This window comes from Balaenoptera borealis (genome assembly GCF_965194805.1).
Source record: "Balaenoptera borealis genome assembly, chromosome: 8".
NCBI classification, from domain to species: domain Eukaryota; kingdom Metazoa; phylum Chordata; class Mammalia; order Artiodactyla; family Balaenopteridae; genus Balaenoptera; species Balaenoptera borealis.
Genome location: NC_138865.1, coordinates 95250025 through 95275723, shown reverse-complemented (window position 1 = coordinate 95275723; position 25699 = coordinate 95250025). Strand labels below are relative to the sequence as shown.

General features: G+C 37.9%; 1 protein-coding gene across 6 annotated transcripts in view; it reads right to left on the bottom strand.

Annotated features, from left to right (window-relative positions):
• SLC44A1 (solute carrier family 44 member 1) overlaps window positions 1-25699 on the bottom strand; it is a 210013-nt gene that overhangs the window by 106036 nt on the left and 78278 nt on the right. For all 6 annotated transcript variants that reach the window (XR_014247878.1, XR_014247879.1, XM_082403967.1 and 3 more), the window contains exon 4: window positions 11938-12074. Coding sequence is in view for 4 of the 6 variants with exons in the window: in XM_082403967.1 (XP_082260093.1) it covers window positions 11938-12074 (137 nt within the window). In the remaining 2 variants the exon portion in view is untranslated. The remainder of the gene's footprint in view (window positions 1-11937; window positions 12075-25699) is intronic.

Genomic DNA, 25699 nt, shown 5'->3' with positions numbered 1-25699 from the left:
TAAGCCCACTTGATGGAGGAGAAAATAGAGGCCAAGAGACAAGGTAAATAACTTGTCCAGGATGACACAGCTGCTAAGCCAGTGATGCTGGGGTTAAACCCTAGATCTCTTTGACTACGAAACCCAACTTCAACTACATATGCCATCTCTCCTTCTGATGCTATCCATTACTAAATATTTAAAATTATTGCATATAGCACATATGCATTCAGATAATATATTACTTTCTCCTTATTTAAAAGGCAGGAAACAGTAACTGTAAATAAACTGAATTAATTGATAAAACCAATAAATTGATCAAAGGATTCCCTGTTTTCAGGTAGTTTAAAACAGCTTAAATTCAGTCCTAGATTGGTTATTCTCTGACTATATGGCTAATATATATCTAAATAATACATAAAATTCAAATGGATACAGTACACCCTATCTTTGATAAGTCTTATTTAACTGACCTGCTAATTTTATAACATAGCAACTAGAATACTGTAAGATTCATTGTACAACAGATATTGTTAACTAAGGAGATCTAGGCTTTAGTTCTAATTTTGCTGAGACCTACTACATTATATCACGTAAACTGTTTGTATTTCATTAATTGAAGTGCTTACGAGGTTACTAATTTGGTCAAATACTTCATTATTAAATACAAATAGAATAGCTTTGCATTTATATTATAGCAATAATGAGATTTTGCACTGTATCACCATGGAAAATGTTTAAATTATAATGTGAAGTCAGACTTTAACATTGGATTAATTATGGAAACATCACGTGAGGATGTGAGAAGGAACTAGAAGGGAATATAGAAAAAAAAGAGTTGTTGGGACAACAAAATTGGGAGATTTGTTTCATTTATATCTGGTCCTTTCAATCAAAAGCACTTTTAGAAAGCCACAAACCTGCATTTAATTCAGTAATGCTGCCCCTAAACCAGCAACCAACTTGTTAAGTGCTTGAATACGTGGGCCTTAATAGCACATTTATATAAATACATGTAGCATCTATTTTATATAAAAATAATTCAAGTAATTTGACAGTGTAAAATATTTTTAAAGAGACACTTGAAAGTTACATGGCACTGTTCTTCAAGTTTCTTCAGCTCTTAAGATAGACTCGATAGAAAACTAAGTTTCTGAAATTGTTTTCGATCATTCTCTTCCATTTTAGTGACTTTCTTTTCTTTAAGTTAAACATGAATATTAAGCATCTAACTCTTCTAAAATTAGGCTTTCGTGTTTAAAGATAATGCAACTAGATACTATTTATAGCAATTTTAGAGAAAATATGACAGCAATGGCAAGCAAACACCTTAGATTAATTCTAAAATAACTGGGAGCCCTATTATAGAATTGCTCAGAAAAAATAGCAACTGTGCCAATAACTGCAGAGCACCCAACGTGATCATCAACTTCCTGATCTGAATTGTCAACTTATTTCTTTCAGAGTCCAAGATGGAATCGATTTGCACAATATAAAAGGCCCTAACTAAAGCATATTGTGTCAGTGCTGTCAAACACACGGCTCCATCTGAATTCAGTGAACATAATCTCCATCCCCACCATTTTTTCATTTAAAAAAGGAGGTCAGCAGGTGCAACAGAGTTCAATTTTATAAAGACTTTCCCAGGATAATGCTCAATGAAAGGATAATAGCCTTATCTCTGATGGTATTCTGGGACAGAGGCCAGTACTAAATAGATCCTGTACTAAACAGATTAAAGAAAAAAGATCTTTACAATGTGTTAGTAGTAACAATCAGAAGAAACCTTATATTGCTTCCTGCTCAAAGGGTTCATGGACAGAGAAGCCTCAATGAAGAACACTAAAACAACCCAGAAATGGCCAATGTTTTACAATTGTTTTTCTTTTCATGTTTATTAGCTAATGCATTTTTAGTGAACTCTTTTAAGGTAGTATCTATTTTATTTTTTTTTTAATAGTAGAAGTATAAACATACGATGTTTGGTTATAAACAGCAAGACAAAATTTTTCTTCTAATGCAAAAAGCAGGGAAAAACCATGCTAGAGCAATGAAAAGTCTAAAACAAAAAACAAAAGCTTATCTAAACCACACCAGAGGCAATCCATGCAATTCAGCCAGTATTATTCAAAGGCCATCAGAATGAGTGATCTTAGGAACCTAACTTGGGTATATAAACATTTATCTTGGTAAACGGTTGCTATAGTCCCCAGAATGTTTAACTACTACAATATATCAAATGCCTTTTAATAGTCAATTATTTATTCTTTAGCTCAATATCACTTATAACAACACCCCTAAGAGGTATGTTTCCATTGCCATGCTCCAAACATTACAGATGAAAAAAATAAGTCATACTTCCAAGGCCTTTTAAGCAATCACTGGCAAACTAAGAAACAGAATTCTTTACTCCTAGGCTACAGTGCTTCTTCTGTGTCTTTTCTAATAATCATAATCAGACACGTATTCAATAAGCTCCTGGGCAAAAAACATATGGTCCACAGGTACTGCAAAGATAACATGTTTGAAAACATTTTTTTTCATCACCCACTCTCTAAATCTGCTGTCTCCTCCCGTGTTAATTCTACCCTGGTTAATGGCTCCACCACCCATAAAATCCCCAAGATGAAGTGTGGAAGTCATCCTATATCTTCTTAATCTACATCTTCCATCTACGTCTTCCCACACTATTCAAGACATTCAAGATACCAAGTCCCGAAAATCAGATCTTTCTGTGTTATTTCAGACCATCACAATCTCTTATTGGGTCAGTTAAACTACTCTCTCAGAGGGCTTCTTAACTCCATCCTGTGTACAACCTTCAGAATGATTTCTATAAACTGGGCATTAGTTGTATTACATCCCTGCCCTCAGGAAAATTCCAAACTCCTTGGCTTCAAGGCCCTCCTAAGGCAGGCCTCTTCCTAAAACTCCAGCCTCATTTAAGCATAATAAACTACTTATAATTCTTGCTGTTTCACAAACTTCCAGGCTTTTCCACATGCTGTTCCCTCTGCTTGGGCTGTCCTTTCCTAACTAGCATCTGAATGAGTGTTCCAAGTTTGAGCAGAATTTCTACAAACTACTCAAGCTTTACCTCCTCTGTCAAGTCTTCTCTGATGCACCCAAACAAAGCTATTTACTTCTTAGCTCTATTATAAAACTTAGCATATTATTGTATAATTTTTTAGTTTACATATCATCTCTAACTTTAGAATGCGAGCTCTTTGAGAACTGGGACCTTATGCCTTCAAAATATCTGGAACTCCTATCTCCCGGCATACAGACAGCACTCAAAAGCCATCTGGTAAATAAAACAGACAGAAATAACTACTTTTAATCTCATATTTTGGTGTTACATGTTATATATAATGATATATGCTTTTCAGCATTGACTACAAAGTACACTATCTGAAACAGAATTTCTAAACCATGGTATTAATGCAATTCTTGGGCAATTCGTGGCTGTGTGGGGCTGGCATGTGCATTTGCAGGATGTTCAGCAGCATCCCTGGTCTCTATCCACTAGATGCCAGCAGCCTCCCTGTAACCTCTCACCCAGCTGTGACAACCAAAAACGTCTCCTGACACTATTAAATGTCCTTGTGGGGGGCTGGAGGGTGGGCAGCAGTGGCAGGTGCAAAATCACCCTTAGTTAAGATCTACTGGTCTAAAACATCAAATTATTTGAAACAAAGAATTGGCAAGTTGGAAGCTAATTCTTGTTTAAAAATTTTGTTTGATTTGCTATCTCAATAATACTTGTAGGATATACAAAGAGAAAAAATAGTCCTTAAAAAACATGCTTTAGGACTTCCCTGGTGGCGCAGTGGTTGAGAATCCACCTGCCAATGCAGGGGACACGGGTTCGAGCCCTGGTCTGGGAAGATCCCACATGCCGCAGAGCAACTAGGCCCATGTGCCACAACTACTGAGCCCACGTGCCACAACTACTGAAGCCTGTGTGCTTAGAGCCCGTGCTCCACAACGGGAGAAGCCACTGCAATGAGAAGCCCATGCACCGCAACAAAGAGTAGCCCCCACCTGCCTCAACTAGAGAAAGCCCGCGCGCAGCAACGAAGACCCAATGCAGCCAACAATCAATCAATGAATCAATCAATCAATACAATTAAAAATAAAGAAAAAAGAAAAACTTTTGATGCAGAACAGTTTTCATTATGAAAAACAAATTACATTGCTATGAGAAGTTTAATGAATTTAACCCCTTTCTCTCCAATTAGGAAACCATTATATATTTATATGCCAGAAGAAAGCAAGACAATTTTCCAATTTCAATTTCTAGTAACCAATGAAAAGGATGGACGTATTTGCAATTCCCAAGAAGCACCATTAACCAGCTGGATATAAGACATCATCTGTCAATCACTATTGGCACACAGTAGGCACACAAGAAATATTTGCTGAGTGAATTAACTTTGGCCACCTATGTACAAGACTTCTACTAGGTATTGTGGAGGACAAAGAGAAGTTTGACTGCCTACTCTAATGCAAGCTCCTTAAACGTGGGGCAGACTGTACCTTGTTTTCGTCTCTCTGGCACATAATTGTTTGTTGAATAAAGGAATTAGTTAAAATTGCATTACTAAATTTAAGGATTTTTTTCCTCCCCTTTTTAACAATCAAGTTTGCCTTGCTGGTCTCTGATTTGGAGGCAATTAAATCAGTTGCTACGGTTGTATGTTTCATTCATTTATAAATTATATCAAGACCAATCTTTTGATTCACTGTGGCCAAAAAGAATCCATACTCTCTGTGGCTTAAGTTATAGTGTTATTGCCAGGTAAAAAAATAGGGTAATAATCTGATCATCCATTCATACTAACTCTACACTTACCAACCAGATAACGATAATCAAAAGGCTTGTTAGTATTCATAAATCTTACACGAATGGATCACATAATCTTTCATGATTTTCAGCAGTGATCACTGAGAAAGCACCAAGCTGCATGGCTCTACTCAAAATGTGAACATGGTCCAATTGGCAGGTGATAAAGCTCTCAGAATTTATACAAAATACAGTACACTGAAGAAGCACTCTTAAATAGGAGTGCTATAAAAGGGACACAAACAAAAGGAAAATAATAATTCTGTCATCTTACTACTGTGTTAGGGAAAACAAAATAAATATTGACACAATAGCTTGATAAGAGTAATACAAAAGAAAATAAGGAATTCCATGTAAAATATTAGCACCAACTGAGAACATGCAGCCAGCCCCCAACCTACGGGTTATTCTCATTTCTAAACTTTTGTTTAGAATTTAGACTGCATGTGGAAAGAATAAAACGACATGTAAAGCATCTGCCACAGTGCATGACACAAAGTAGGTACCAATAGTATGTTGAAACAAAACGCAGGGCTTAAGTCTGATTTACCTATTCAGACTCAGATGCCCATGCTGAACAATGGGGACAGTGGAATAAAGGGAAGGGTGGACTACAGGCCAGAGGCGGTGGTAGGGCCAGAATTAGGGAAGGGGGAGAGGAAGGGGAAGAACATCTGAGCAGGCATTATCTTCCCTTCCCTTCACCACCTGTCATGGTCTGGCTGGGCTGAGATGAAAGTCTCACGTAAAGCTGAAGTTAGTTTCAGAAGAAGGGTGATTCTTTTCCCCCCTACAATGTATACATTACTGAGTTTTCAAAAATAACGATAATAAAGGAGGAAAGAAACTTCTTCATCAGAAACCGGAGGGAAGAAACATTGCTGGGTTCATGCTCTGCTGAAAATAAGAACTCAGATGGGAGCTCTCACCAGATGGTTTTAGTTTCCTCTGTAGGGCATAAGGTTAGGAAAGAGGAAGGACAAGAGAGCTTAAGAGAATAAAAGGCATGAATAATCCTTGGAGAGTATGTATAAGAGAGATAAATGAATGAATAAGATGAATTATTTAGAGATGAATAAAAAGAACTGATTTCACAGCAATTCTAGTTAGACTGAAGCTAAACAATTTGCCTGCTGGTGGCAACTCACATGGATACAGAATTGAGCAAAGGATAGTATGTTAAGAGAATGAGAAATTATTAAGTGGCAATAGAGATGAAGAGGGAAATTCAGTCTATTATTCTTTCAAAAAACATGAATAGTTGCTATGTGAGGTCCTATATTAGGGCTTAGATATTCAGAGATGAATAGAGCATGATCCTGCCCCCAGGAAGCTCATGCACCACTGCAGCAAGATGATAAACAAAGAACCAAAGAAGCTTAAAACTGAGTCCTTACGGTATTTGGCAACTCTAATTTTTTAAAGGCAATTGTTAAATTGTTTTATTCTCTAGCATCATATATTTATGATTTGTGTCTATATAAACTATGAACCAAAATAATAAAACGCACATTTATACACCTACCACTCAATTCATGTACTAAAACTTATACGTTTATATTCATCTGAAATCTTCTGCCTGTCTTTTAAAGCTCCTTGTAATATGGCAGCATCTTCACATAACTAATCTAATTTCCAGCTATTTCTTCCAAGCTTTCTATTCTAGTCAGACATATTTGACAGAAGCATTCCACGAACTTAAGTGTCCAAGAAAACATCTCCTCTTTCTTGTCTAAAAGAAACAAAGAATTGAGGAAATATTATTTGCCTAATAAATGCATTTCTTATATTACTACAGGAACTAAGAGCTTTTCCTTATAAAGATTTTAAATAGTTGGTAAAGGTAATAAAAGTTCACATGAATGGATGGTTAAGTGCTAAAAAGTACCTTCAAACGTTGTCATGGAAACTTAAAACTCTGAAAAAGATTTATATTATCTTTTCACTCTGGCAAGAAAAATGTTATTTTACCTTGCATTTTAAAATAAGGTTTAAAAGTATCGTTTAAAAAGTTACTACCCCAGGGACTTCCCTGGTGGCGCAGTGGTTGAGAACCTGCCTGCCAATGCAGGGGACACAGGTTCGAGCCCTGGTCTGGGAAGATCCCACATGCCGCGGAGAACTAAGCCCATGCGCCACAACTACTGAGCCTGCGCTCTAGAGCCCGCAAACCATAACTACTGAGCTCGCACACCACAACTAATGAAGCCTGTGCGCTCTAGGGCCTGAGTGCCGCAACTACTGAAGCCTGCACACCTAGAGCCCATGCTCCGCAACAAGAGAAGCCACCGCAATGAGAAGCTCTCGCACCACCACAACGAAGAGTAGCCCCTGCTCACCGCAACTAGAGAAAGCCCACGCACAGCAGCGAAGACCCAACGCAGCCAAAAATAAATAAATAAATAAATAAAATAAATTAAAGAAAAAAAACGTTACTACCCCAAACAGGATCCTTCTCTTTCATGAACTGTTAAATTGTGGTACAACACACATAACAAAAAATTTACCATCTTAACCATTTCTAAGTGTACAGTTCAGTGGCATTAAGTACATTCACACTGTTGTGCAACCATCACCATCATCCATCTCCAGAACTCTTCATCTTGCAAAATTGAAACTCTTTATATATAAAACAGTAACTTCCCATTCGTTTCTCCCCATAGCCCCTGGAAATTACCATTCCACTTTCTGTCTCTGTGAGTTTGACTACTCTAAGTATCTCATATAAGGGGACTCATACAATATTTGTCCTTCTGTGTCTGGCTTATTTCATTTACATAATATCTTCAAAGTCCATCCATATTGTAGCATGCGTCAGAATTTCCTTGTTTCTTAAAAAAAATTGTGGTAAAAACACGTAACATAAAATGTACCATCTTAAGCATTTTTTAAAGTGTATGGCAGTCTTACCTATATGTATATTGTTGTGCAACAGATCTCCAGAATTTTTTCACCTTGCAACACTGAAACTCTATACCCACTGAACACCATCTTCCCATTTCCCCTTCCCCCCCAGCCCCTGGCAACCACCATTCTACCTTTAAAGAATCTGACTACTTTAGATACCTCATATAAGTGTAATCATGCAGTGTTTGTCTTTTTGACTGGCTTACTTCACCTAGCATAATATCCTCAGGGTTCATCCTGTTATAGTATATGACAGGATTTCCTTATTCTTTAAGGATGACTAATATTCCATTGTATGTATTGATATATACCACATTTTCTTTATCCATTCATCCGTCAATGGACATTTAGGTTGCTTCTACCTCTTGGCAGAATAATGCTGCAATGAACATGAGTCTGCAAGTATCTCTTTGAAATCCTGTTGTCAATTCTTCTAAAAGTGGGATTTCTGGGTCATATAGCAATCTAGTTTTTTCTAAGACTTAATTTTTTTTTTTTTGAGCAGTTTTAGGTTCACAGCAAAACTGAGAAAAATGTACAAGAGTGCCTGTATACCTCATACCCCCACATATGCCCAGCCTCCACCATTATCAACATTCTCGCCCCAGAGTGGTATGTTTGATACAACTGATAAAACTACAATGACCAGTGATAATCACCCAAAGTCCATAGTTTACATTAGGGGTCATTCTTGGTGCTGTACATTCTATGGGCATGGACAAATGTATAATGACATGTATCCATTATTATAGTATCATATAAAGTATTTTCACTGCCCTAGAAATCCTCTTGGTAATTCCATTTTTTTAATTTTTGAGGAACCTCATAATGTTTTCCATAGCAGACATACCATTTTATATTCCAACCAACAGTGCACAAGGATTCCAATTTCTCCATATCCTCACCAACATTTGTTACGTTCTCTTTTTTTGTTTTTATTGTAGCCATCCCAATGGGTGTGAGGTGGTATCTCACTGTGGTTTTAATCTGCATTTCCCTTATGATTAGTGATGTTCAGCATCTTTTCATATCCTTATTATTGGCCATTCATATATCTTTGTTGGAGAAATGTCTACTCAAGTCCTTTGCCCCTTTTTTAATTAGGTTGTAGGTTTCTACTTGCTGTTGAGTTGTAGAGTTCTTTATATATACTGGATATTAACCCCTTACCAGATACAAAGATTTGCAAACATTTTCTCCCATTCCATGGGTTGCCTTTCACTCTGTTGATTGTGTTTGACTCATAGAAGTTTTAAATTTTGATGAGTTCAATTTATCTACATTTTCTTTTGTTGCCTGTGCTTTTGGTTCACATCCAAGAAATTATTGCCAAATCCAATATCAGGAAGCTTTCTCTTATGTTTTCTTTTAGGAGCTTTGCAGTTTTCTCATGCATTAGGGTTCTTTCATGGACGTTTAACAATTCTCTTACAGATTTGGAAAGTTCCCACTTAAACCTAAATTATCTTCTAAAGATATAACTCTCTGAAATTAATGACTGAGAGCTATATATATTTGAGGTCAAAGAACTGTGTATTTTCTAACAGAAATATAGCTGTAATAACAAATGGACACAGATAACAATAAAAATTATCTGCTCCTTCCAAATCAATTTGTACCTCCAGTTTTAAGTCACCAATCCAAAAAACAATATAGATTCTTTTGAGAAATTTAGAAATTTCAACTTAGGGTTGCTGTTAGAATTAAAGTGTTTAGGCCGCTACACCAAAGGCTCTCTCTCTATTACAGTTTTATAGTTTTCTACTTGCCTTTTTAAATTATTATCTTCTCCATCCTCCATTGCCATGCCTTTTGATGCTGCCATTGTTATTACCTTTTAAAATGCCTAATCTGTTAACTTATTTTGCAAACAGCTGCCTCAAAAGCCTAAGGGTGCCTTTGTCACTAGGCACCAATCTAAGAGGTCTGTTTTCTGAAATAATGTTTATTCATTAATACTCCTGAACACTCACTTTGTGCAAGATACTATGGGTAATACAAAGCTGCAAAACTCACCAGAAGGGGCTTCTTATCAGGGCCTATTAAGGCCATACTCGGTATCATATTCACCCAGGATAGGGGCCTGGAAACAAAGCATAAAAGCAGGGCAGCATGGAGCATTTCTCCCCAGTGGGTCATCACAGCAGGCAATACAGCCAACAAGGAACTGGCTCTTTTCTGGCCCTCCAGATGATATGTCAGGTTCAAGGGACCAAGACACATCTGGTAGGTCCAAGAGAACTTGTTAGAAGTTAGTTCAATACTAGATCATAGTTTTGAACGCAGGGTAAGACATATAGACTTTTATTTTATTTTCTTACCACTGATTTCTGAATAAGAGATTAACATGATTGAAGCTCTAGGAATATTAATATGGCAGCAGTATGTAAGGGCACTAGAAGTTAGAGACTGGAGACAGGAAGAGTATTACATTTCATTGGTAGAATAATAATAATAATAAGGATGATGATGATGATGATGATGTAACAGCAGTAGCCAACACTTTTTTTTTTAACAACTTATATTAGCCAAACATTGTTCTAATGATTTTTTCATGTATTAACTCCTCATAACAACTCTATGAGGTACTTTAGGTAAAAATATTATCCCTATTTCATAGATGGGGAAATTGAGGCATGGAGAGGTTAAGTAACTTGCCCAGGGTCTCACAGATATTAAGTAGCAGGACCAACATTTGAACCCAGATAACCTAGCTCCCGAGTCTCTACTATTAACCACTCTATGATACCACTTCTCAGAGTATACTACATATGCTCACATTGTCTAATATTTTAGGAAAACGCTTAAGGAATAACTCATCCACCCCTGAAACCTGATAATGACAGAGCTGATAGTTCTGGTATTAGACTCAGCAAATCAACACATGTGAGGATATCATGTGGGACTAGAAAATGAGATCTTAAAGAATAGTTGGTACCTCTTTATTCAATGCCCACCAAGTGCCCAGTATTCTTCATGCATCATCTCATTTAATCCTCACACCAACCTAAGAGAGGGGCATTATTTTAAAACCTTTTTTCAGTTGAGGAAATCTAGGCTCAGAGAGGCTATACCTTCTGTCCCTCATTATAGAGCCCATCAGTGACCGAAGCAGAAGTAGAATCCAGATCCAAATCAATCCTATGTTCTTCCTACTATCTTATGTGGAGGGCATATAGCAATGGGACAGGAATACTGTCAGTCTGGAAGGCTGCAGTCCTTCTGCCCTCAGAAGGCTAGCACCCCCATCTGAAACACTCTGGAGCCACGCTGGTATGTATATAGTTACGTCCCTGGGCTGTTTCTCCACCCAGCCAGAAGTTACACCAGGTGGACGCCTGAGTCAGCCCTTGTTCCAAGGCTAGAACTAGCCTGTGAGTTTGGGCAGGACTGAGGCAGCTCTGAGGATTCTTATACACAAAATACAAACCTGAAACCTCATGGAAAAATACAGCCTTGAAGAACTATCACTATGCAGCCCTCCACGAAGAGAGGTTAAAAAAAAAATTCTCTGAAGAGAAATGCTGTGAGTCATATGGAGCTGAGGATAGCACCTGGAGATTAGCAACCCAAGAGAAGAGAGCTAGAGTTCAGGAAATTGACTATGCTTGTTTTCTCAGGGAATTCCCATATGTTTAACCTCAGTTTCTCAAAACTTATTTCTTCAAAAAATGGTTAAGACATAATGTCTAATTAAAAAAGCAAAACACAAAATTTGAAAAATGCTGGAATTTTCCTTTTTACTTCATTATTTTTTTTTCTGAACTTTTCAAATTTCCTATCATAGACATATATTACATCCAGGGGTAAAAATAAAATAAACTAATTGAAATACTTTTAACCTATACTTAGGAAGAGGTGGAAAAAAACCCCAAATTTCCCATAGAGTAATCTAATAATTCCCAAATACTCAAACAGGCTACATCAAAATCACCTGAAACATTTGTAAAAAATACAAACTTCCAGAGCCCAAAGACCTACACAATCAGAATTTCCCTGGGTGGGGCCTAGGAATCTGGAGTTTCAACAGCTCCCTAGGTGACTATAATAATTTATATCAAGGAAGTCCAAAAGCACCTTCACTTCTCTTTTTCTTTCTAAGGTTCTTTGATGATTTATTTAATGCTAGGACAAATTTATATTGAAAGGCAGACACAATATTTAACAGTGACTGGGCTGTAGACTTGGATGGCCTACTGTCTCACCATTTATCTCTGCAAACTTCTGAACATCACTTAGGGTTTTCAGTTCTTGTCTTGGACATGCTGCCACACACAGTGCTACAGACTTGATCTTCCGGTTTATCAAGTCCAGATTGCATGGATCCAAAAAGAATACGTACCTAAAGCATGAAGAAAAATATTGAGATATTATTTCACAAAATACAGTCTGGTTCACTGCATATTTGAATAAACCTAAGAGCAAAGAACATCTCATTTCCCCTTCACAAATTTAATCATAGATGAACAAACATTTCACAAATCTAATCAAACATGAATTTTAAAAACAATAATTGCTTATAAATATACTGTTAACAGTGGGGATGGAGGAAATACGGGACTCATATTTTTCATGATCTATTTTTCTAATATTTAAAATTCTGCAATGTGTATTTTATAATCAGAAATTATCTATTTTAGTTTTTTTTTAAATAACTAACTTTAGTTTTATTTTTTTGACAAAGTTGTATCCCCCAAATTACTGAAATACTGTTATATAACATGAATTGTAATTTAAACATAAACTTTAATGAATACATAATCATATATAAAGTATATCATTGTAAAAATGAACATATATTGATATATATATACAAGGTGTAGCCAAGATGGCTGAGTAGGAAGACCCTGAGCTTATCTCCTTCTATGGGCACACCAAAATTACAAGAGCAACTATTGATGAGAATGATCTGAAGACTAGCAGAAAAGATTTCCCACAACTAAAGATATAAAGAAGGAATCACAATTAGATGAATAGTGGGGTGGAGACGTGGTACAGGAAAGATCCACACCTCTGGGTAGGCAACCCACAAATGGGAGGATAATCACAATTGCAGAGGTTCTCCCCATGGAGAGAGGGATCCATGTCCCATATGGGCACCCAGCCCTGGGACCCTGCACCAGGAAGACAAGCCTCCAGAACATCTGGCTTTGAAGGTCAGCAGGGTTTGCACACTGGAGAGTCAGAGGGCAGTAGGAAACAGAGACTCCACTCTTAAAGGACACACACAAAATCTCACATGCTCCAAAACCCAGCACAGATATAGTAATTTGAAATGAGTCTGGGTCAGACCCACTTGCTGATCTTGGGAGAGCCTCCTAGACAGGTAGGAGGCAATTTCAACCCACCTGGGGACATGATTGCTGGTCACAGCCATTTTAGGGAACTTGTTCTACCACAAGGACACTGGTGCTGACAAGTGCCATTTTGGAGTCCTCCCTCTAGCCTATCAGCACCAGGGGCTTACCCGCCCACCAGCTGGTTACCCCAGGCCCAGGACACCCCCCAACCCAGGACAAGCAGCCAGCCATGCAGGGACCCAGTCTCACCATCCAATGGGCCAACACCAGCCCCAGGCACCATAGAGAGCTACCCCAGGACCTACTCCCACCCACCAGAGGGCCAAGACCTACTGTAAGCTATGCTGGGACACAGGCCTATCCACCAGCAGGCTAGCACCTGCCCCAGGACTCACCAAACTTTGCAGCCACCCATGCTGGGAACCAGCCCTGCCCACCAGCAGACTGACATTAGCCCTGGACCCCCTGGGACCCACTGTCAGCCATGCCAGGGCCCAGGCCCATCCACCAAAAACATTAAACATTGCAGGGGGAAGAGGGTGTTAAAATTGCACCCTCCTTGTTAGAATGTCTTTGAACTTAAGAGATTATCAACTTAAAATAAACATGTATAAATATATGTTGTTATATATGAACCTCATAATAACCACAAATCAATAATCTATAATAGATACACAAAAAAGAGAAAGGAATCCAAATGTAACACTAAAGATAGTCATCAAATCACAAGGGAAGAGAGTAAATGAAGAAGAAAGGAACAAAACAGAACTACAAGACAACCAGAAAACTATTAACAAAATGGGAGTAAGTACACACCTATTAATAATTGTTTAAATATGAATGGACTAAATTATCTAATCAAAAGACATAGAGTGGCTGAATCAATAAAAAAATGAAACCCATCTATATGCTGCCTATAAGAGATGCACTTCAGATCTAAAGACAGATACAGACTGAAAGTGGGGGGCATGGAAAAAGATATCCCATACAAGTGGAAACAAAACGAAAACTGGGGTAGCAATACTTAGAACAGACAAAATACACTTTAAAACAAAGACTGTAAAAAGAAACAAAGAAGCATATCATATAGTGATCAAAGGATTGATCCAAGAAGCAGATATAACAATTGTAAATACATACGTACCCAACACAGGAGCACTTAAGCACATAAAGCAAATATTAGCAGACAAAGGGAGAAATTGACACAGTTTCTTGTATTATTAATTGTTAATTGCTAATTGTATTATTAACACAAGAATAGTAGGGGACTTTAACACCCCACTTACATTAATGGACAGAAAATCAATAAGGAAACACTGGCCTTAAATGACACATTAAATCAGATGGACTTAAGTGATCTATAGAGAACATCCCATCCAAAAGCAGCAGAATACACATTCTTTTCAAGTGCACATAGAACACTGTCCAGGATAGATCACATGCTAGGCCACAAAACAAATCTCAATAAATTTAAGAATACTGAAATCATATCAAGCATCTTTTCTGACCTCAATGGTATGAGACCATAGTTGGTAGAAATCAACTATAAGAAAAAAAACCTACAAAAGCCACAAACATGTGGAGGGTAAACAATATGCTACTAAACAAGCAATGGGTCACTAAAGAAATCACAGAGGAAATCAAAAAATACCTGGAGACAAATGAGAACAGAAATACAACAATCCAAAATCTATGACACACAGCAAAAGCAGTTCTAGGAGGAAAGTTTATAGTGATCAAGTTTACCTCAGGAAACAAGAAAAATCTCAAATAAAAAACCTAACCATACATCTAAAGGAACTGGGAAAAGAAGAACAAACAAAACCCAAAGTTAATAAAAGGAAAGAAATAATAATGACCAGAGCAAAAATAAAATGAAATAGTGACTAAAAAATGACAGAAAAGATCAATGAAACTAAGAGTGGGTTCTTTGAAAAGACAAACAAAATTGATAAGCCTTTAGCCAGACTCATCAAGAGAAAAAGAGAAGGCCCAAATAAAGAAAATCAGAAATGAAAGAGAAGTTACAACCAACACCACAGAAATTCAAAGCATCACAAGAGATTACTATGAACAATTATATGCCAACAAAATGGACAACCTAGAAGAAATGAATAAATTCCTAGAAACATACAATCTCCCAAGACTGAATCAGGAAGAAACAGAAAATATGTATACACTGATTACTAGTAAGGAAATTGAATCAGTAATCAAAAAATTCCCAACAAACCAAAGTCCAGAACCAGATAGCTTCACAGGTGAATTCTACCAAACACTTAAAGAAGAATTAACACCAATCCTTCTCAAACTATACTAAAAAATTGAAATGGAGGGAATGCTTTCAAACTCATTCTATGAGGACAGCATCACCCTGCTACCAAAATTAGACAAAGATGTCACAGAAAAAGAAAATTACAGGCCAATATCACTGATGAACATAGATGCAAAAATTCTCAACAAAATATTAGCAAACAGAATTCAATACGTTAAAAGGATCATACACTATGATCAAACGGCATTTATCCCAGGGATGCAAGGATGATTTAACATCTCTAAATCAATCAATGTGATACACTACATTAACAAATTGAAAAATAAAGATCACATGGTCATCTCAATAGATGTGGAAAAAAACTTTTGGCAAAATTCACCATCCATTTGCGATAAAAACTGTTAACAAAGTGGGCATAGAAGGAACATACCTCAATATAATAAAGGCCACATATGACAAGCCCACAGTTAACATCATACTCAAAGGTGAAAAGCTGAAAGCATTTCCTCTAAAATCAGGAACAAGACAAGGGTGCCCACTCTTGCCAGTTTATTCAACATAGTATTGGAAGCCCTAGCTACAGAAATCAGACAAGAGAAAGAAATAAAAGGAATCTAAACTGGAAAGGAAGAAGTAAAACTATCACTGATATCAGATGACTTGATACTATATACAGAAAATCCTAAAGATGCCACCAAAAACTATCAATATTAGAACTCATCAATGAATTCAGTAAAGTTGCAGGATAAGAAAATTAATATACAGAAATCTGTTATGTTTCTATATACTAACAACAAACTATCACAATGAGAAATTAAGAAAACATCTCATTTACAATTGCATCAAAAAAAAAAAAAAAAGCCCTAGGAATAAATCTAACCCAAGGAGGTTAGAAACCTACACTCAGAAAACTCTAAGACACTGATGAAAGAAACTGAAGATGACACAAATGGAAAGATACACCATATTCATGGACTGGAAGAATTAATACTGTTAAAATTACCATACTCCCCAACACAATTCACAGAGTAAATGCAATCCCTATCAAAATATCAATGGCATTTTTCATAGAATTACAACAAATAATTCTAAAATTTGAATGGAAACACAGAAGGCCACAAATAGGCAAAACAATCTGAGAAAGAAGAACAAGCTGGAGGTATCATGCTCCCTCACTGCAAACTGTACTACAAAGCTACAGTAGTCAAAACAGTGTGGTACTTGCACAAAAACAGACAAATAGAAAAATGTAACAAAATAGAGAGCCCAGAAATTAACCCATGCACTTATGATCAGTTAATCTATGAAAAAGAAGACAAGAATATACACTGGGGAAAAGACAGCCTCTTCAATAAACGGTGTTAGGAAAACCAGCCAGCCACATGCTAAAGAATCAAACTGGACTACTTTCTCACACCATATACAAAAATAAACTCAAAATGGATTAAAGATTAAATGTAAGATCTGACACTGTAAAACTCCTAGAAGATAACACAGGTAATATGCTATTAGACATTGGTCGTAGCAAATTATTTGGATCTGTCTCCTCAAGCAAGGGAAACAAAAGCAAAAATAAACAAATGGGACTACATCAAACTAAAAAGCTTTTACACGGCAAAGGAACTATCAAAAAAATGAAAAGGTTGCCTACTGAATGGCAGAAGATATTTGCAAATGATATGTCCAATAAGGGGTTAATACCCAAAATATACAAAAAACTCATATAACTCAACATCAGAAAAACAAACAACCCAATTAAAAAATAGGAAGAGGACCTGGACAGACAATTTCCCAAGAAGACATACAGATGGCCAACAGGGACATGAAAAGATGCTCAACATCACTAATCATGAGTGAAATGCAAACCCAAACCATAAGATATCACCTCACACCTGTCAAAATGGCTATTCTCAAAATGACAGCAAGTAGCAAGTGTTGGTGAGGATGTGAAGAAAAGGGAACCCTCGTGTACAGTTACTGGGAATATAAATTGGTACAGCCACAATGGAAAATAGTACTGATGTTCCTAAAAAAATTAAAAATAGAACTACCATATGATCCTGCAATTCCACTTCTGGGTATTTTTCCAAAGAAAACTAATAAAACACTTAATTTGAAAAGGTATATGCACCCCTATGTTCATTCGCAGCATTATTCACAATAGCCAAGATATGGAAGCAACCTAAGTGCCCATTGATGGATAAATGGATAAAGAAGATGTGTTATATACATGTATGTATAATGGAATATTACTCAACCATAAAAAAGAATGAAATCTTGCCAGCTGTGACAACATAGATGGACCTAGAGAGTATTATGCTAAGTGAAATAAGTCAGACAGTGAAAGACAAATACACATATGATTCCATGTGTGGAATCTAAGAAACAAAACAATTGAACAAACATAACACAACAGAAACAGACTCAGAAAATAGATACAGGGAACAAACAGGTGCTTTCCAGAGGGGCTGGGGGAGGTGGGGGATGGGTGAGATAGGTGAGGGAGATTAAAAGGTACAAACTTCCAGTTACAAAATAAATGAGTCACAGGAACAAAACGTACAGCATGGGGAACAGAGTTAATATTATTGTAATATCTTTGTATGGTGATAGATGGTAACTACTTATCATGGTGTTCATTTTGTAATGTATAGAAATATCAAGTCACTATGTTGTGCACCTGGAACTAACATTGTGTTGTATGTCAATTACACTTCAATTAAAAAAAGAAAACAAAAGGGAATTCCCTGGTAGTACAGTGGTTAGGACACTGCACTTTCACTGCCGAGAGCCCAGGTTCAATCCCCAGTCGAGGAACTAAGATCCCACAAGGTATGCAGCAGGGCCCCCCCCAAAAAAATTAATGGGTAAAAAATAATATCTTACTGATTTAGTTGCATTTTTGATGAGTTTGAACATTACTTCATATATTGTTCATTTGTATTTTCAAAATTTTTGTATCTTTCCCTTGTTTTTAAAATTGAGGTGTTCTACTACTCGCTGAATCATAAAAACTTTGTATATTAAGGGTATTAAATATTTGTTAAGGCTGATACAAGTATTTTCATGATTTGCCAACTGTCACTTTGAAATAGTTTTCTATTTTTGTCATCAAATCTTTTCTGTTTTATTTTTGTAATTAGTTCACTACTTTTTTATGCTTCAAAAAGTAGCTCCCCATTCTCATATCAAATGTTTCATAGATACAATTTGGTGTACAGAAAAGAGAGAAAAGATGTTACTTTAATTTTCTAAGTAATTAACCAATTGTCCTAGTGCTGTTTTTAAAATATTATTTCCTGTTCATAGCATGTTGTCACTCTTCTACACTAGAGGATATGGGTTTCTGTTCTCTATTTTGTTTCATTGATTCATCTGAATGTTCTGGTGTTAGTAAAAAAAATTGAAAGAAGGACATATAAACTTGAGCTAATGAATATATTATTATAAAAATGCATTATAAAATTATATAAAATTTAATATATAAAGTTGAATATAGACTAGAGGAAAATACACCACCAGTTCAACTACAGTCATCTCTGGATGTTAGAATAAAGTGATTTTAATTTTTTTCGTCTACTTTTAGGGGCAGGACAGAAATAAAGACACAGACGTAGAGAATGGACTTGAGGACACAGGGAGCGGGAAGGGTAAGCTGGGACAAAGTGAGAGAGTAGCATTGACACATATACACTACCAAATGTAAAATAGATAGCTAGTGGGAAGCAGCTGCATAGCACAGGGAGATCAGCCCCGTGCTTTGCGACCACCTAGAGGGTGGGATAAGGAGGGTGGGAGGGAGATGCAAGAGGGAGGGGATATGGGGATATATGTATGTATATAGCTGATTCATTTTGTTATACAGCAGAAACTAACACAACACTGTAAAGCAATTATACTCCAATAAAGATGTTAAAAAAAAATTATTATTTTCTAGAATGAATGCCAATTACTTTTGAGTTGAGATGACTATAATAATAAATGTTGTTTTCTAAAAATGTCCATTTCATGTAAACAAAATACTCCCCAAATCCTAAATTATCCTTTGGTTTCCTGTACATTTATATTTTAGGAAAGAGAAAATTAATTAGAAATTACACTAAAACATTTTTTTTTAATGTTATAAGGTAGAAGAGATGACAAAGATTGCAGATGTTATCATTTGCTCAAAGAGACGGTAAGAGCCAAACACTCTTAACTTAGATAAACAAAGTCTAATATTATTGATCCAGGGAGAGAGTACAAGTAGGGATACTTTCTCCCAATAAGAGTTAAAGAACCTCCAGCCCTGGGTTCTACTCTACTGGATCCATGGAAAGTTTTATAAAATAATATATCTTCCAATACCTTTCTCACGCTGTTAAACTCTGTTGCTTTACAAAATATGATTCAAATCAGGAAATATAACCGAATACAAGAACTAGGTGAGAAAACTGAAAAGCAAAAAGATAAAGTCAATATATGCGCTCAGATGGATCATATAAAGGGATATCAGAAAAAAAATTAAACAGAAAAAAAAAGTTGGGAGTGGTGGCTATGACAGACCAGGAAGGCCTTTGTAGGTGGAGTAACCACTGAACACTTCAATGGAGCTGGGGACCAGGAACCCAGCATGCAGGCCAAGTATAAGCTACAAACCACCAAACTAAAAAAAATGAACTTTTTGTAGCTCTGTTAGTGACTCCAATACCATTAATGTTCTACGTAGATAAAAGGAAAGGAAAGAAGTCAGGCAGGAAGATGTGGTTTGGAAGTGGATTCACTGGTAACAAAGGATCTAGGGCACAGAGAAAACTTTCTGGCACCCTTTGTGTGGAAGCAATCTTTCCCTAACTAACTCTCCCTCCATCTATCCTGTGCATCTTACTGGGCATGCCCATGCCTGGGACCCTGTGCAATGAACTGCTCAAGCCAGCCACTAGGCAGGGAACATGCTGGTCTTTGAGGAAGGTGTCCTAGAACCACTGAATCATTTACTACCACCACCACTATTAATAATACTATTAACAATGAAAATAATGGTAGCCAACATTTATTGAGTACTTACTATGTACCGGACACTGTATTAAACCCTTTATACATATTAACTCATTTATCCTCACAACAATCCTGTTGTGTGTTTCTAGGTACGTGCTTGGGGTGGGAAGGGTGTGGACAGCAGAACTGGGGTGGGGTACAGGAGTTAACTGTGATGAGCAATGCCTTAAGAAATATCTGGAGAATCTCATGACAGTTTAAAAAAAACAAAAAACATGCTTGGGGAAAAGGAGAGAAAGCCAGAGGTTTCCAGGGTCTTGCAGATAGCTGGGCCTAGGCTGGATCAATGACAGTGCCTTTTACAGCTTCCTGAGAACAGATGCCTTGTCTGATTGTCCTGCAAGCTTCTGCCCCCTCCAAGGCCAGGAGTGCCCTCACTTTATTTCCAACTTTTTTTATATCTTAAAGCACACTCCCTTGATTTACACTAGTGACTGGGCAGCTGTCTTATACCACACCTGGGTCAGACCAATCTGAGCTTGCTTTCTGATTCTCTTTCTTAATAGTCCTCTGGCCTTGGGGAATATATTTATCCTTCTGAGCCTCAGTTTCCTTACCTGTAAAACTGCATACCACCTACTTTATTTGTTGTAATGTTATTGACAATGTACATAAAGCATCTAACAGGCAGTATATACTCAGTGATTCATATCATTAAGAAACTGACTTGCCTTTCAAAAAATTTACATTTCATAGTAAGGCACTAAATTCAACACCTTCTGATATGGACATAAAACAGGACTACAATATTAGTATTTAGCTTTCATTTGGAGGAAAAATCTGTGTAGGTGTAGTCATGACTGTTAGGGCATTAGCCTTGATAAGAACTAAGCGGGTCTCCAGAACTGATCTAGCACAAGGCAAACAATATTAAGAGGGAAAGAAGAATTCTACACTGACTATAATACTGTAAAACACTGCACATTTTTTTACCCTGTGTATATGGTTCAGAAGAATCTGCTTCAACAGAACTACAAAAATAATTTTAAATGGTATCCTCAGGAATTACACTCACATACATACACGTCATTAAACTCAAAAGTCACCCAACTCCACAGTCTAAGAACACAATAAACTTAATTCCCTATACATTTCCCATATTCAAATGCATATACCCATAACACATGTAGACACACACAACGTTTAAAATAATTTGTAGGCCTTAGATTTAGATTCTATCAACATTTACTGAATGTCTGGGTGCTGGGAACTGTCACGCTAATGACTTTATTTGATCCTCACAACAACTTTATGAGATGGAGGTCTTAACCTTCCACAGAGGACAAAACAGAGATGAACTCAGTTTTGTAGTAGGGCCTAACTACATGGCCCAAGAGAGCTAGTAGGTAGGTGTCAGAGTTATGAAATCAAACCTAGTCCTTCTGATTCTGAGTTTCACTCTATTTCCAATCTGCTCTATTCTTAAAATATTTCCCACAAATACAATTAATAATTTTAACTGTTCTATATTAACTCTGAATATTGTTTCCAGCATTCTGAAGTTCATCCAATCCATGGCAACATATCTATAAGTAATTATATTTTAACTAATTGGTATTTAATTGAATATTTACAGAGTAGGAAAAGTGCTTCTATTAAACAGACAAATTTAGGATTCATTAAAACTGCACTCTCTTGCCTTTTGATTTGAAAATGCCCTTAGCCTAGTAAATAAATCCTTAGATTAGCTTCAGTTTTCACTTCAAACAAAATGAACTATATGTGGTAATTTTATTTTTTTGAAATGAAACAAATAACCAACTCTCAAATAATCATGGCATTGGCAGACTTTAATAACAAATCAACAGATGAGTGTTTTTTAACTGAGAGGAGGCAAGAGATACTGGGTAAAAAGCTATAAAATACTCTAGAAAGATTTCTTAAAACATCCTACTTCCGCTCTGCCACCAGGCAAATGGACGGGAAAGGGATGGGGCATATGAATTTTGAGAAAGCATCTCAGGCAACTCTAATTACACGCCTTGGCTCCTATGCCCCATCCTTTCAGGGCGGAGAACCACTGTCACAGATAATTTATAAACCTAAGTTAAAAGCAAATTTTCATTGCTATCCTCAGTGAATCTTTTACTAGACCTAGTAATAACTTAAAAACAGCTTGATATAAGCTTCCCATTCTTTAGAGGAACTAGAATGACTAAAATAGCAAAAGTGGGAATGAGAGAAGAGAAGCACCAAGAGAAAAATACTCCACAAATGAAACAGCCCAGACACCTGCAGGCACTGGCCTATACAACACGCACACAGCATGATCCTGAGAAGAACACATTTGCAAAGAGAATTGTAAAGCAGCTGAAGAGAGCTTTGAACTTAAAAGTTAGGGGAAGGGAGAAAAATGTTCAAACCAAACTGTAATGCAAACATTAGAGAGGACAGCAGTTAAGACAGATAAATATATATTACGGTCGAAGTGGTTTCTGGGAATTATCGAAGGAGAGAAAAAGATAAATTCATTTAAAACTGAAATTCTTGAAATGCAATAGCAAGGTATCCCCAAAAGGGGAGGAAAGGAGAGATATCTAAATGAAATATCTATCTACACAGTGAACTCAAGGGGACAGATGCACCAAAGATGAAAACAGGGCTATGAGGCAAAGGGAGGGGCACTAACACAGGGAAGCTCAAGGAAAGTGACAAGAGGCACAGAAAGGGGTGACTTTCAAAGCCGTGCTCAGAGCCAAAAAGATGAACAGTGAACAATCTGATGCAGATAAAGGTGCCAGAGAAGGTTCAAACCTAGTTTAAACTTCTATTTTGCTGTCACAAAATAGAAGCTAACTTCACAAATAGAAGTTAAACTTCTATTTTGCCTCATGGAAGATAGGGCAAGGTAAAAACAGTAAGATTTACCAAGAACTTACTTTGGGCCACAAAGCATGTCGGCACTGTCCTCACACGTCCTAATTCAACAAGAGAGAACTGAGACTTACAAGCTGGGCAACTAACCAAAGGCTACACAGACACGAGCCCTGGGGAGACTGACTCCCAAGGGTTGCTCTTTCCACCACTGCTATTCCAATTCAAATTGGAAAGTGAGAATAAATGCAATGGAAAGTGAGTTACAGAGCAATCAAATCAGTGAATTAAGATGGGTCAATCCTCTAGAATCCCAGAACAGATGAACCCCTACTTGGACATGATGGTGTTGTCCGCTACGTGGTATGCAACACCCCCATGACAAGGATTAAATAGGTTGATATGAAAACACTTCATTCATTCAACAAACATTATAAGTGTTTACTATGTGCCCACTCCTGGGCTAGGTCCTGGGGATATGAAATTCACAAAAAAGCCAGGGACTTCCCTGGTGGCGCAGTGGTTAAGAATCCGCCTGCCAATGCAGGGGACACAGGTTCAAGCCCTGGTCCGGGAAGATCCCACATGCCGCGGAGCAACTAAGCCTGTGTGCCACAACTACTGAGCCTGCGCTCTACAGCCCACGTACCACAACTACTGAGCCCCCGTGCCACAACTACTGAAGCCCGTGCGCTTAGAGCCTGTGCTCCACAACAAGAGAAGCCACCGCAACAAGAAGCCCGCGCACCGCAACGAGAAGCCCGCACACTGTAACGAAGAGTAGCCCCCACTCGCTGCAACTAGAGAAAGCCTGCGCTCAGCCCGGAAGACCCAATGCAGCCAAAAAATAAATAAACAAATAAAAAATTTTTTAAAATTCACAAAAAAAACCACAAAAAAAAAAATTCTTGAATGCAAGTAACTAGAGAAGAAAAGAAAAATAGAGAGTCATCTCAAAATCACGTGATACGCGGCAGGGTTTGGATGGCAGAGGAAACAGTGTAATTCCGCAGAGGATATGGGGTTAGAGGAAGCATTACAGAGCAGGAGCCAGTAGCTCAGCCACATTCTTAAAGTGAGTAGGAATTTTCCAGACAGATGGGGAAGGGAGCGTTCTAGGCAGAAGAAACTGCATATGTAAAAGCACAGAAGCATGAAAGAGCATATTTAAGGAATTGTAAATAACTTGAGAAAGTGGACTACAGGATGGGACATCAAAGGGCTATGCACCAAGGAGAGGCAGGCGCTGGAAGAAATAGCTATCCCTAGACTTGGGAGAATCTTTCAATTCTACCCCATTAGACAACTTGCTTTCAAATGGCCACGACACAGTGATGCCCTAGTATAACCAGCCTCTTGGGTTGAAGGCCAGAGAGGGGAAGGCTACAGTACCAGCAGCGCGCTGCCCCAGAGATGAGCCTTTGCCATTAAATTGCCTCTCGCTGCCATGGCAACTCTCTGCAGCAAGGCTTTTTGGAGCAAAAGGTGGCAAGCAGATACTGGGTCTGCTGGCCGCCTCCTGCCAAATTTGGCTTCTCTCCTCTCTCATCAGGATGGAAGCCCTGCAGCACTAAAACTGGAAAGCCGGCTTAAAAATCCCTCCACCGCTTCTGTTTTAGTGATTCCTGACACGTGTTTTCCCCAGAGGGGAATAAAAATGGAGTCTGATCGTTTTCCCAATTATTACCTCATATCAATTTACAATTTATAGCCCCTTTCCACAGAGTATGCTGCCATTAGTGAGTCACACCAAAAGGAAAACACGACGGCCTAGCAGAGGCTTCTGCTAAATATAGGCTGCAGAGAATCCCGGGTCTGTACTCCAGTCACAGAGGAATTCCGCCCAGAGGAGGCTTCTTACTTCCTGTGCGGGGTGCCAGCACGGCAAGTCCAGTCATCCCAGGAGGGGGGGGGGGGGACCCAATTACCCCACGAAGAGCTGTGTTATACAAGAATAGCACTACGGGGCCAGCACACTGATGTCGGTGAAACCCAGCCTAACCCAACACAACTAAGTGCAACACATAATTAACTACAACTTTACTGGGACAAAGCTAAGGGGAGAGAGAGAAACAAGCTGAGAGCAGCCATTGGACTTCAAATTTGTAACTCCCGATGGTGGCTGACAGAGTTGTACAATTTTTATAAAGCCCCCGAGACTCCACGAAGACAGACCAGAGAACAGAAAAGGACTGAGGTGAACTGTGGGGAGCCCAACACGTGAGGCTGATGACAGTGGTGTCCCACTTTCCCACTGCCCCCCCAATCCCAACGAGAAAATGGTGAAACCGTCCTGAGAAAGAGGTAGTTCTTTTTAAAGAAATGCACCTCACCAACCTCCAAAGAAGCAACTGAACCCTCACCAGCACGGCAGCTTTCTACGCCAGCACCGCCAGAGCCCTTGATGCACAGGTCACTGCTAAGAAGAGAAATTTTCAGAGTCCTTCCTGGGAAACTCATAGCATTGAGAGCTGGGAAAAACTTAGAACTATAGAGGAAGCCCAGGGATTGGGTTGAGGCAGCAACTGATATTCAGAGAATAAA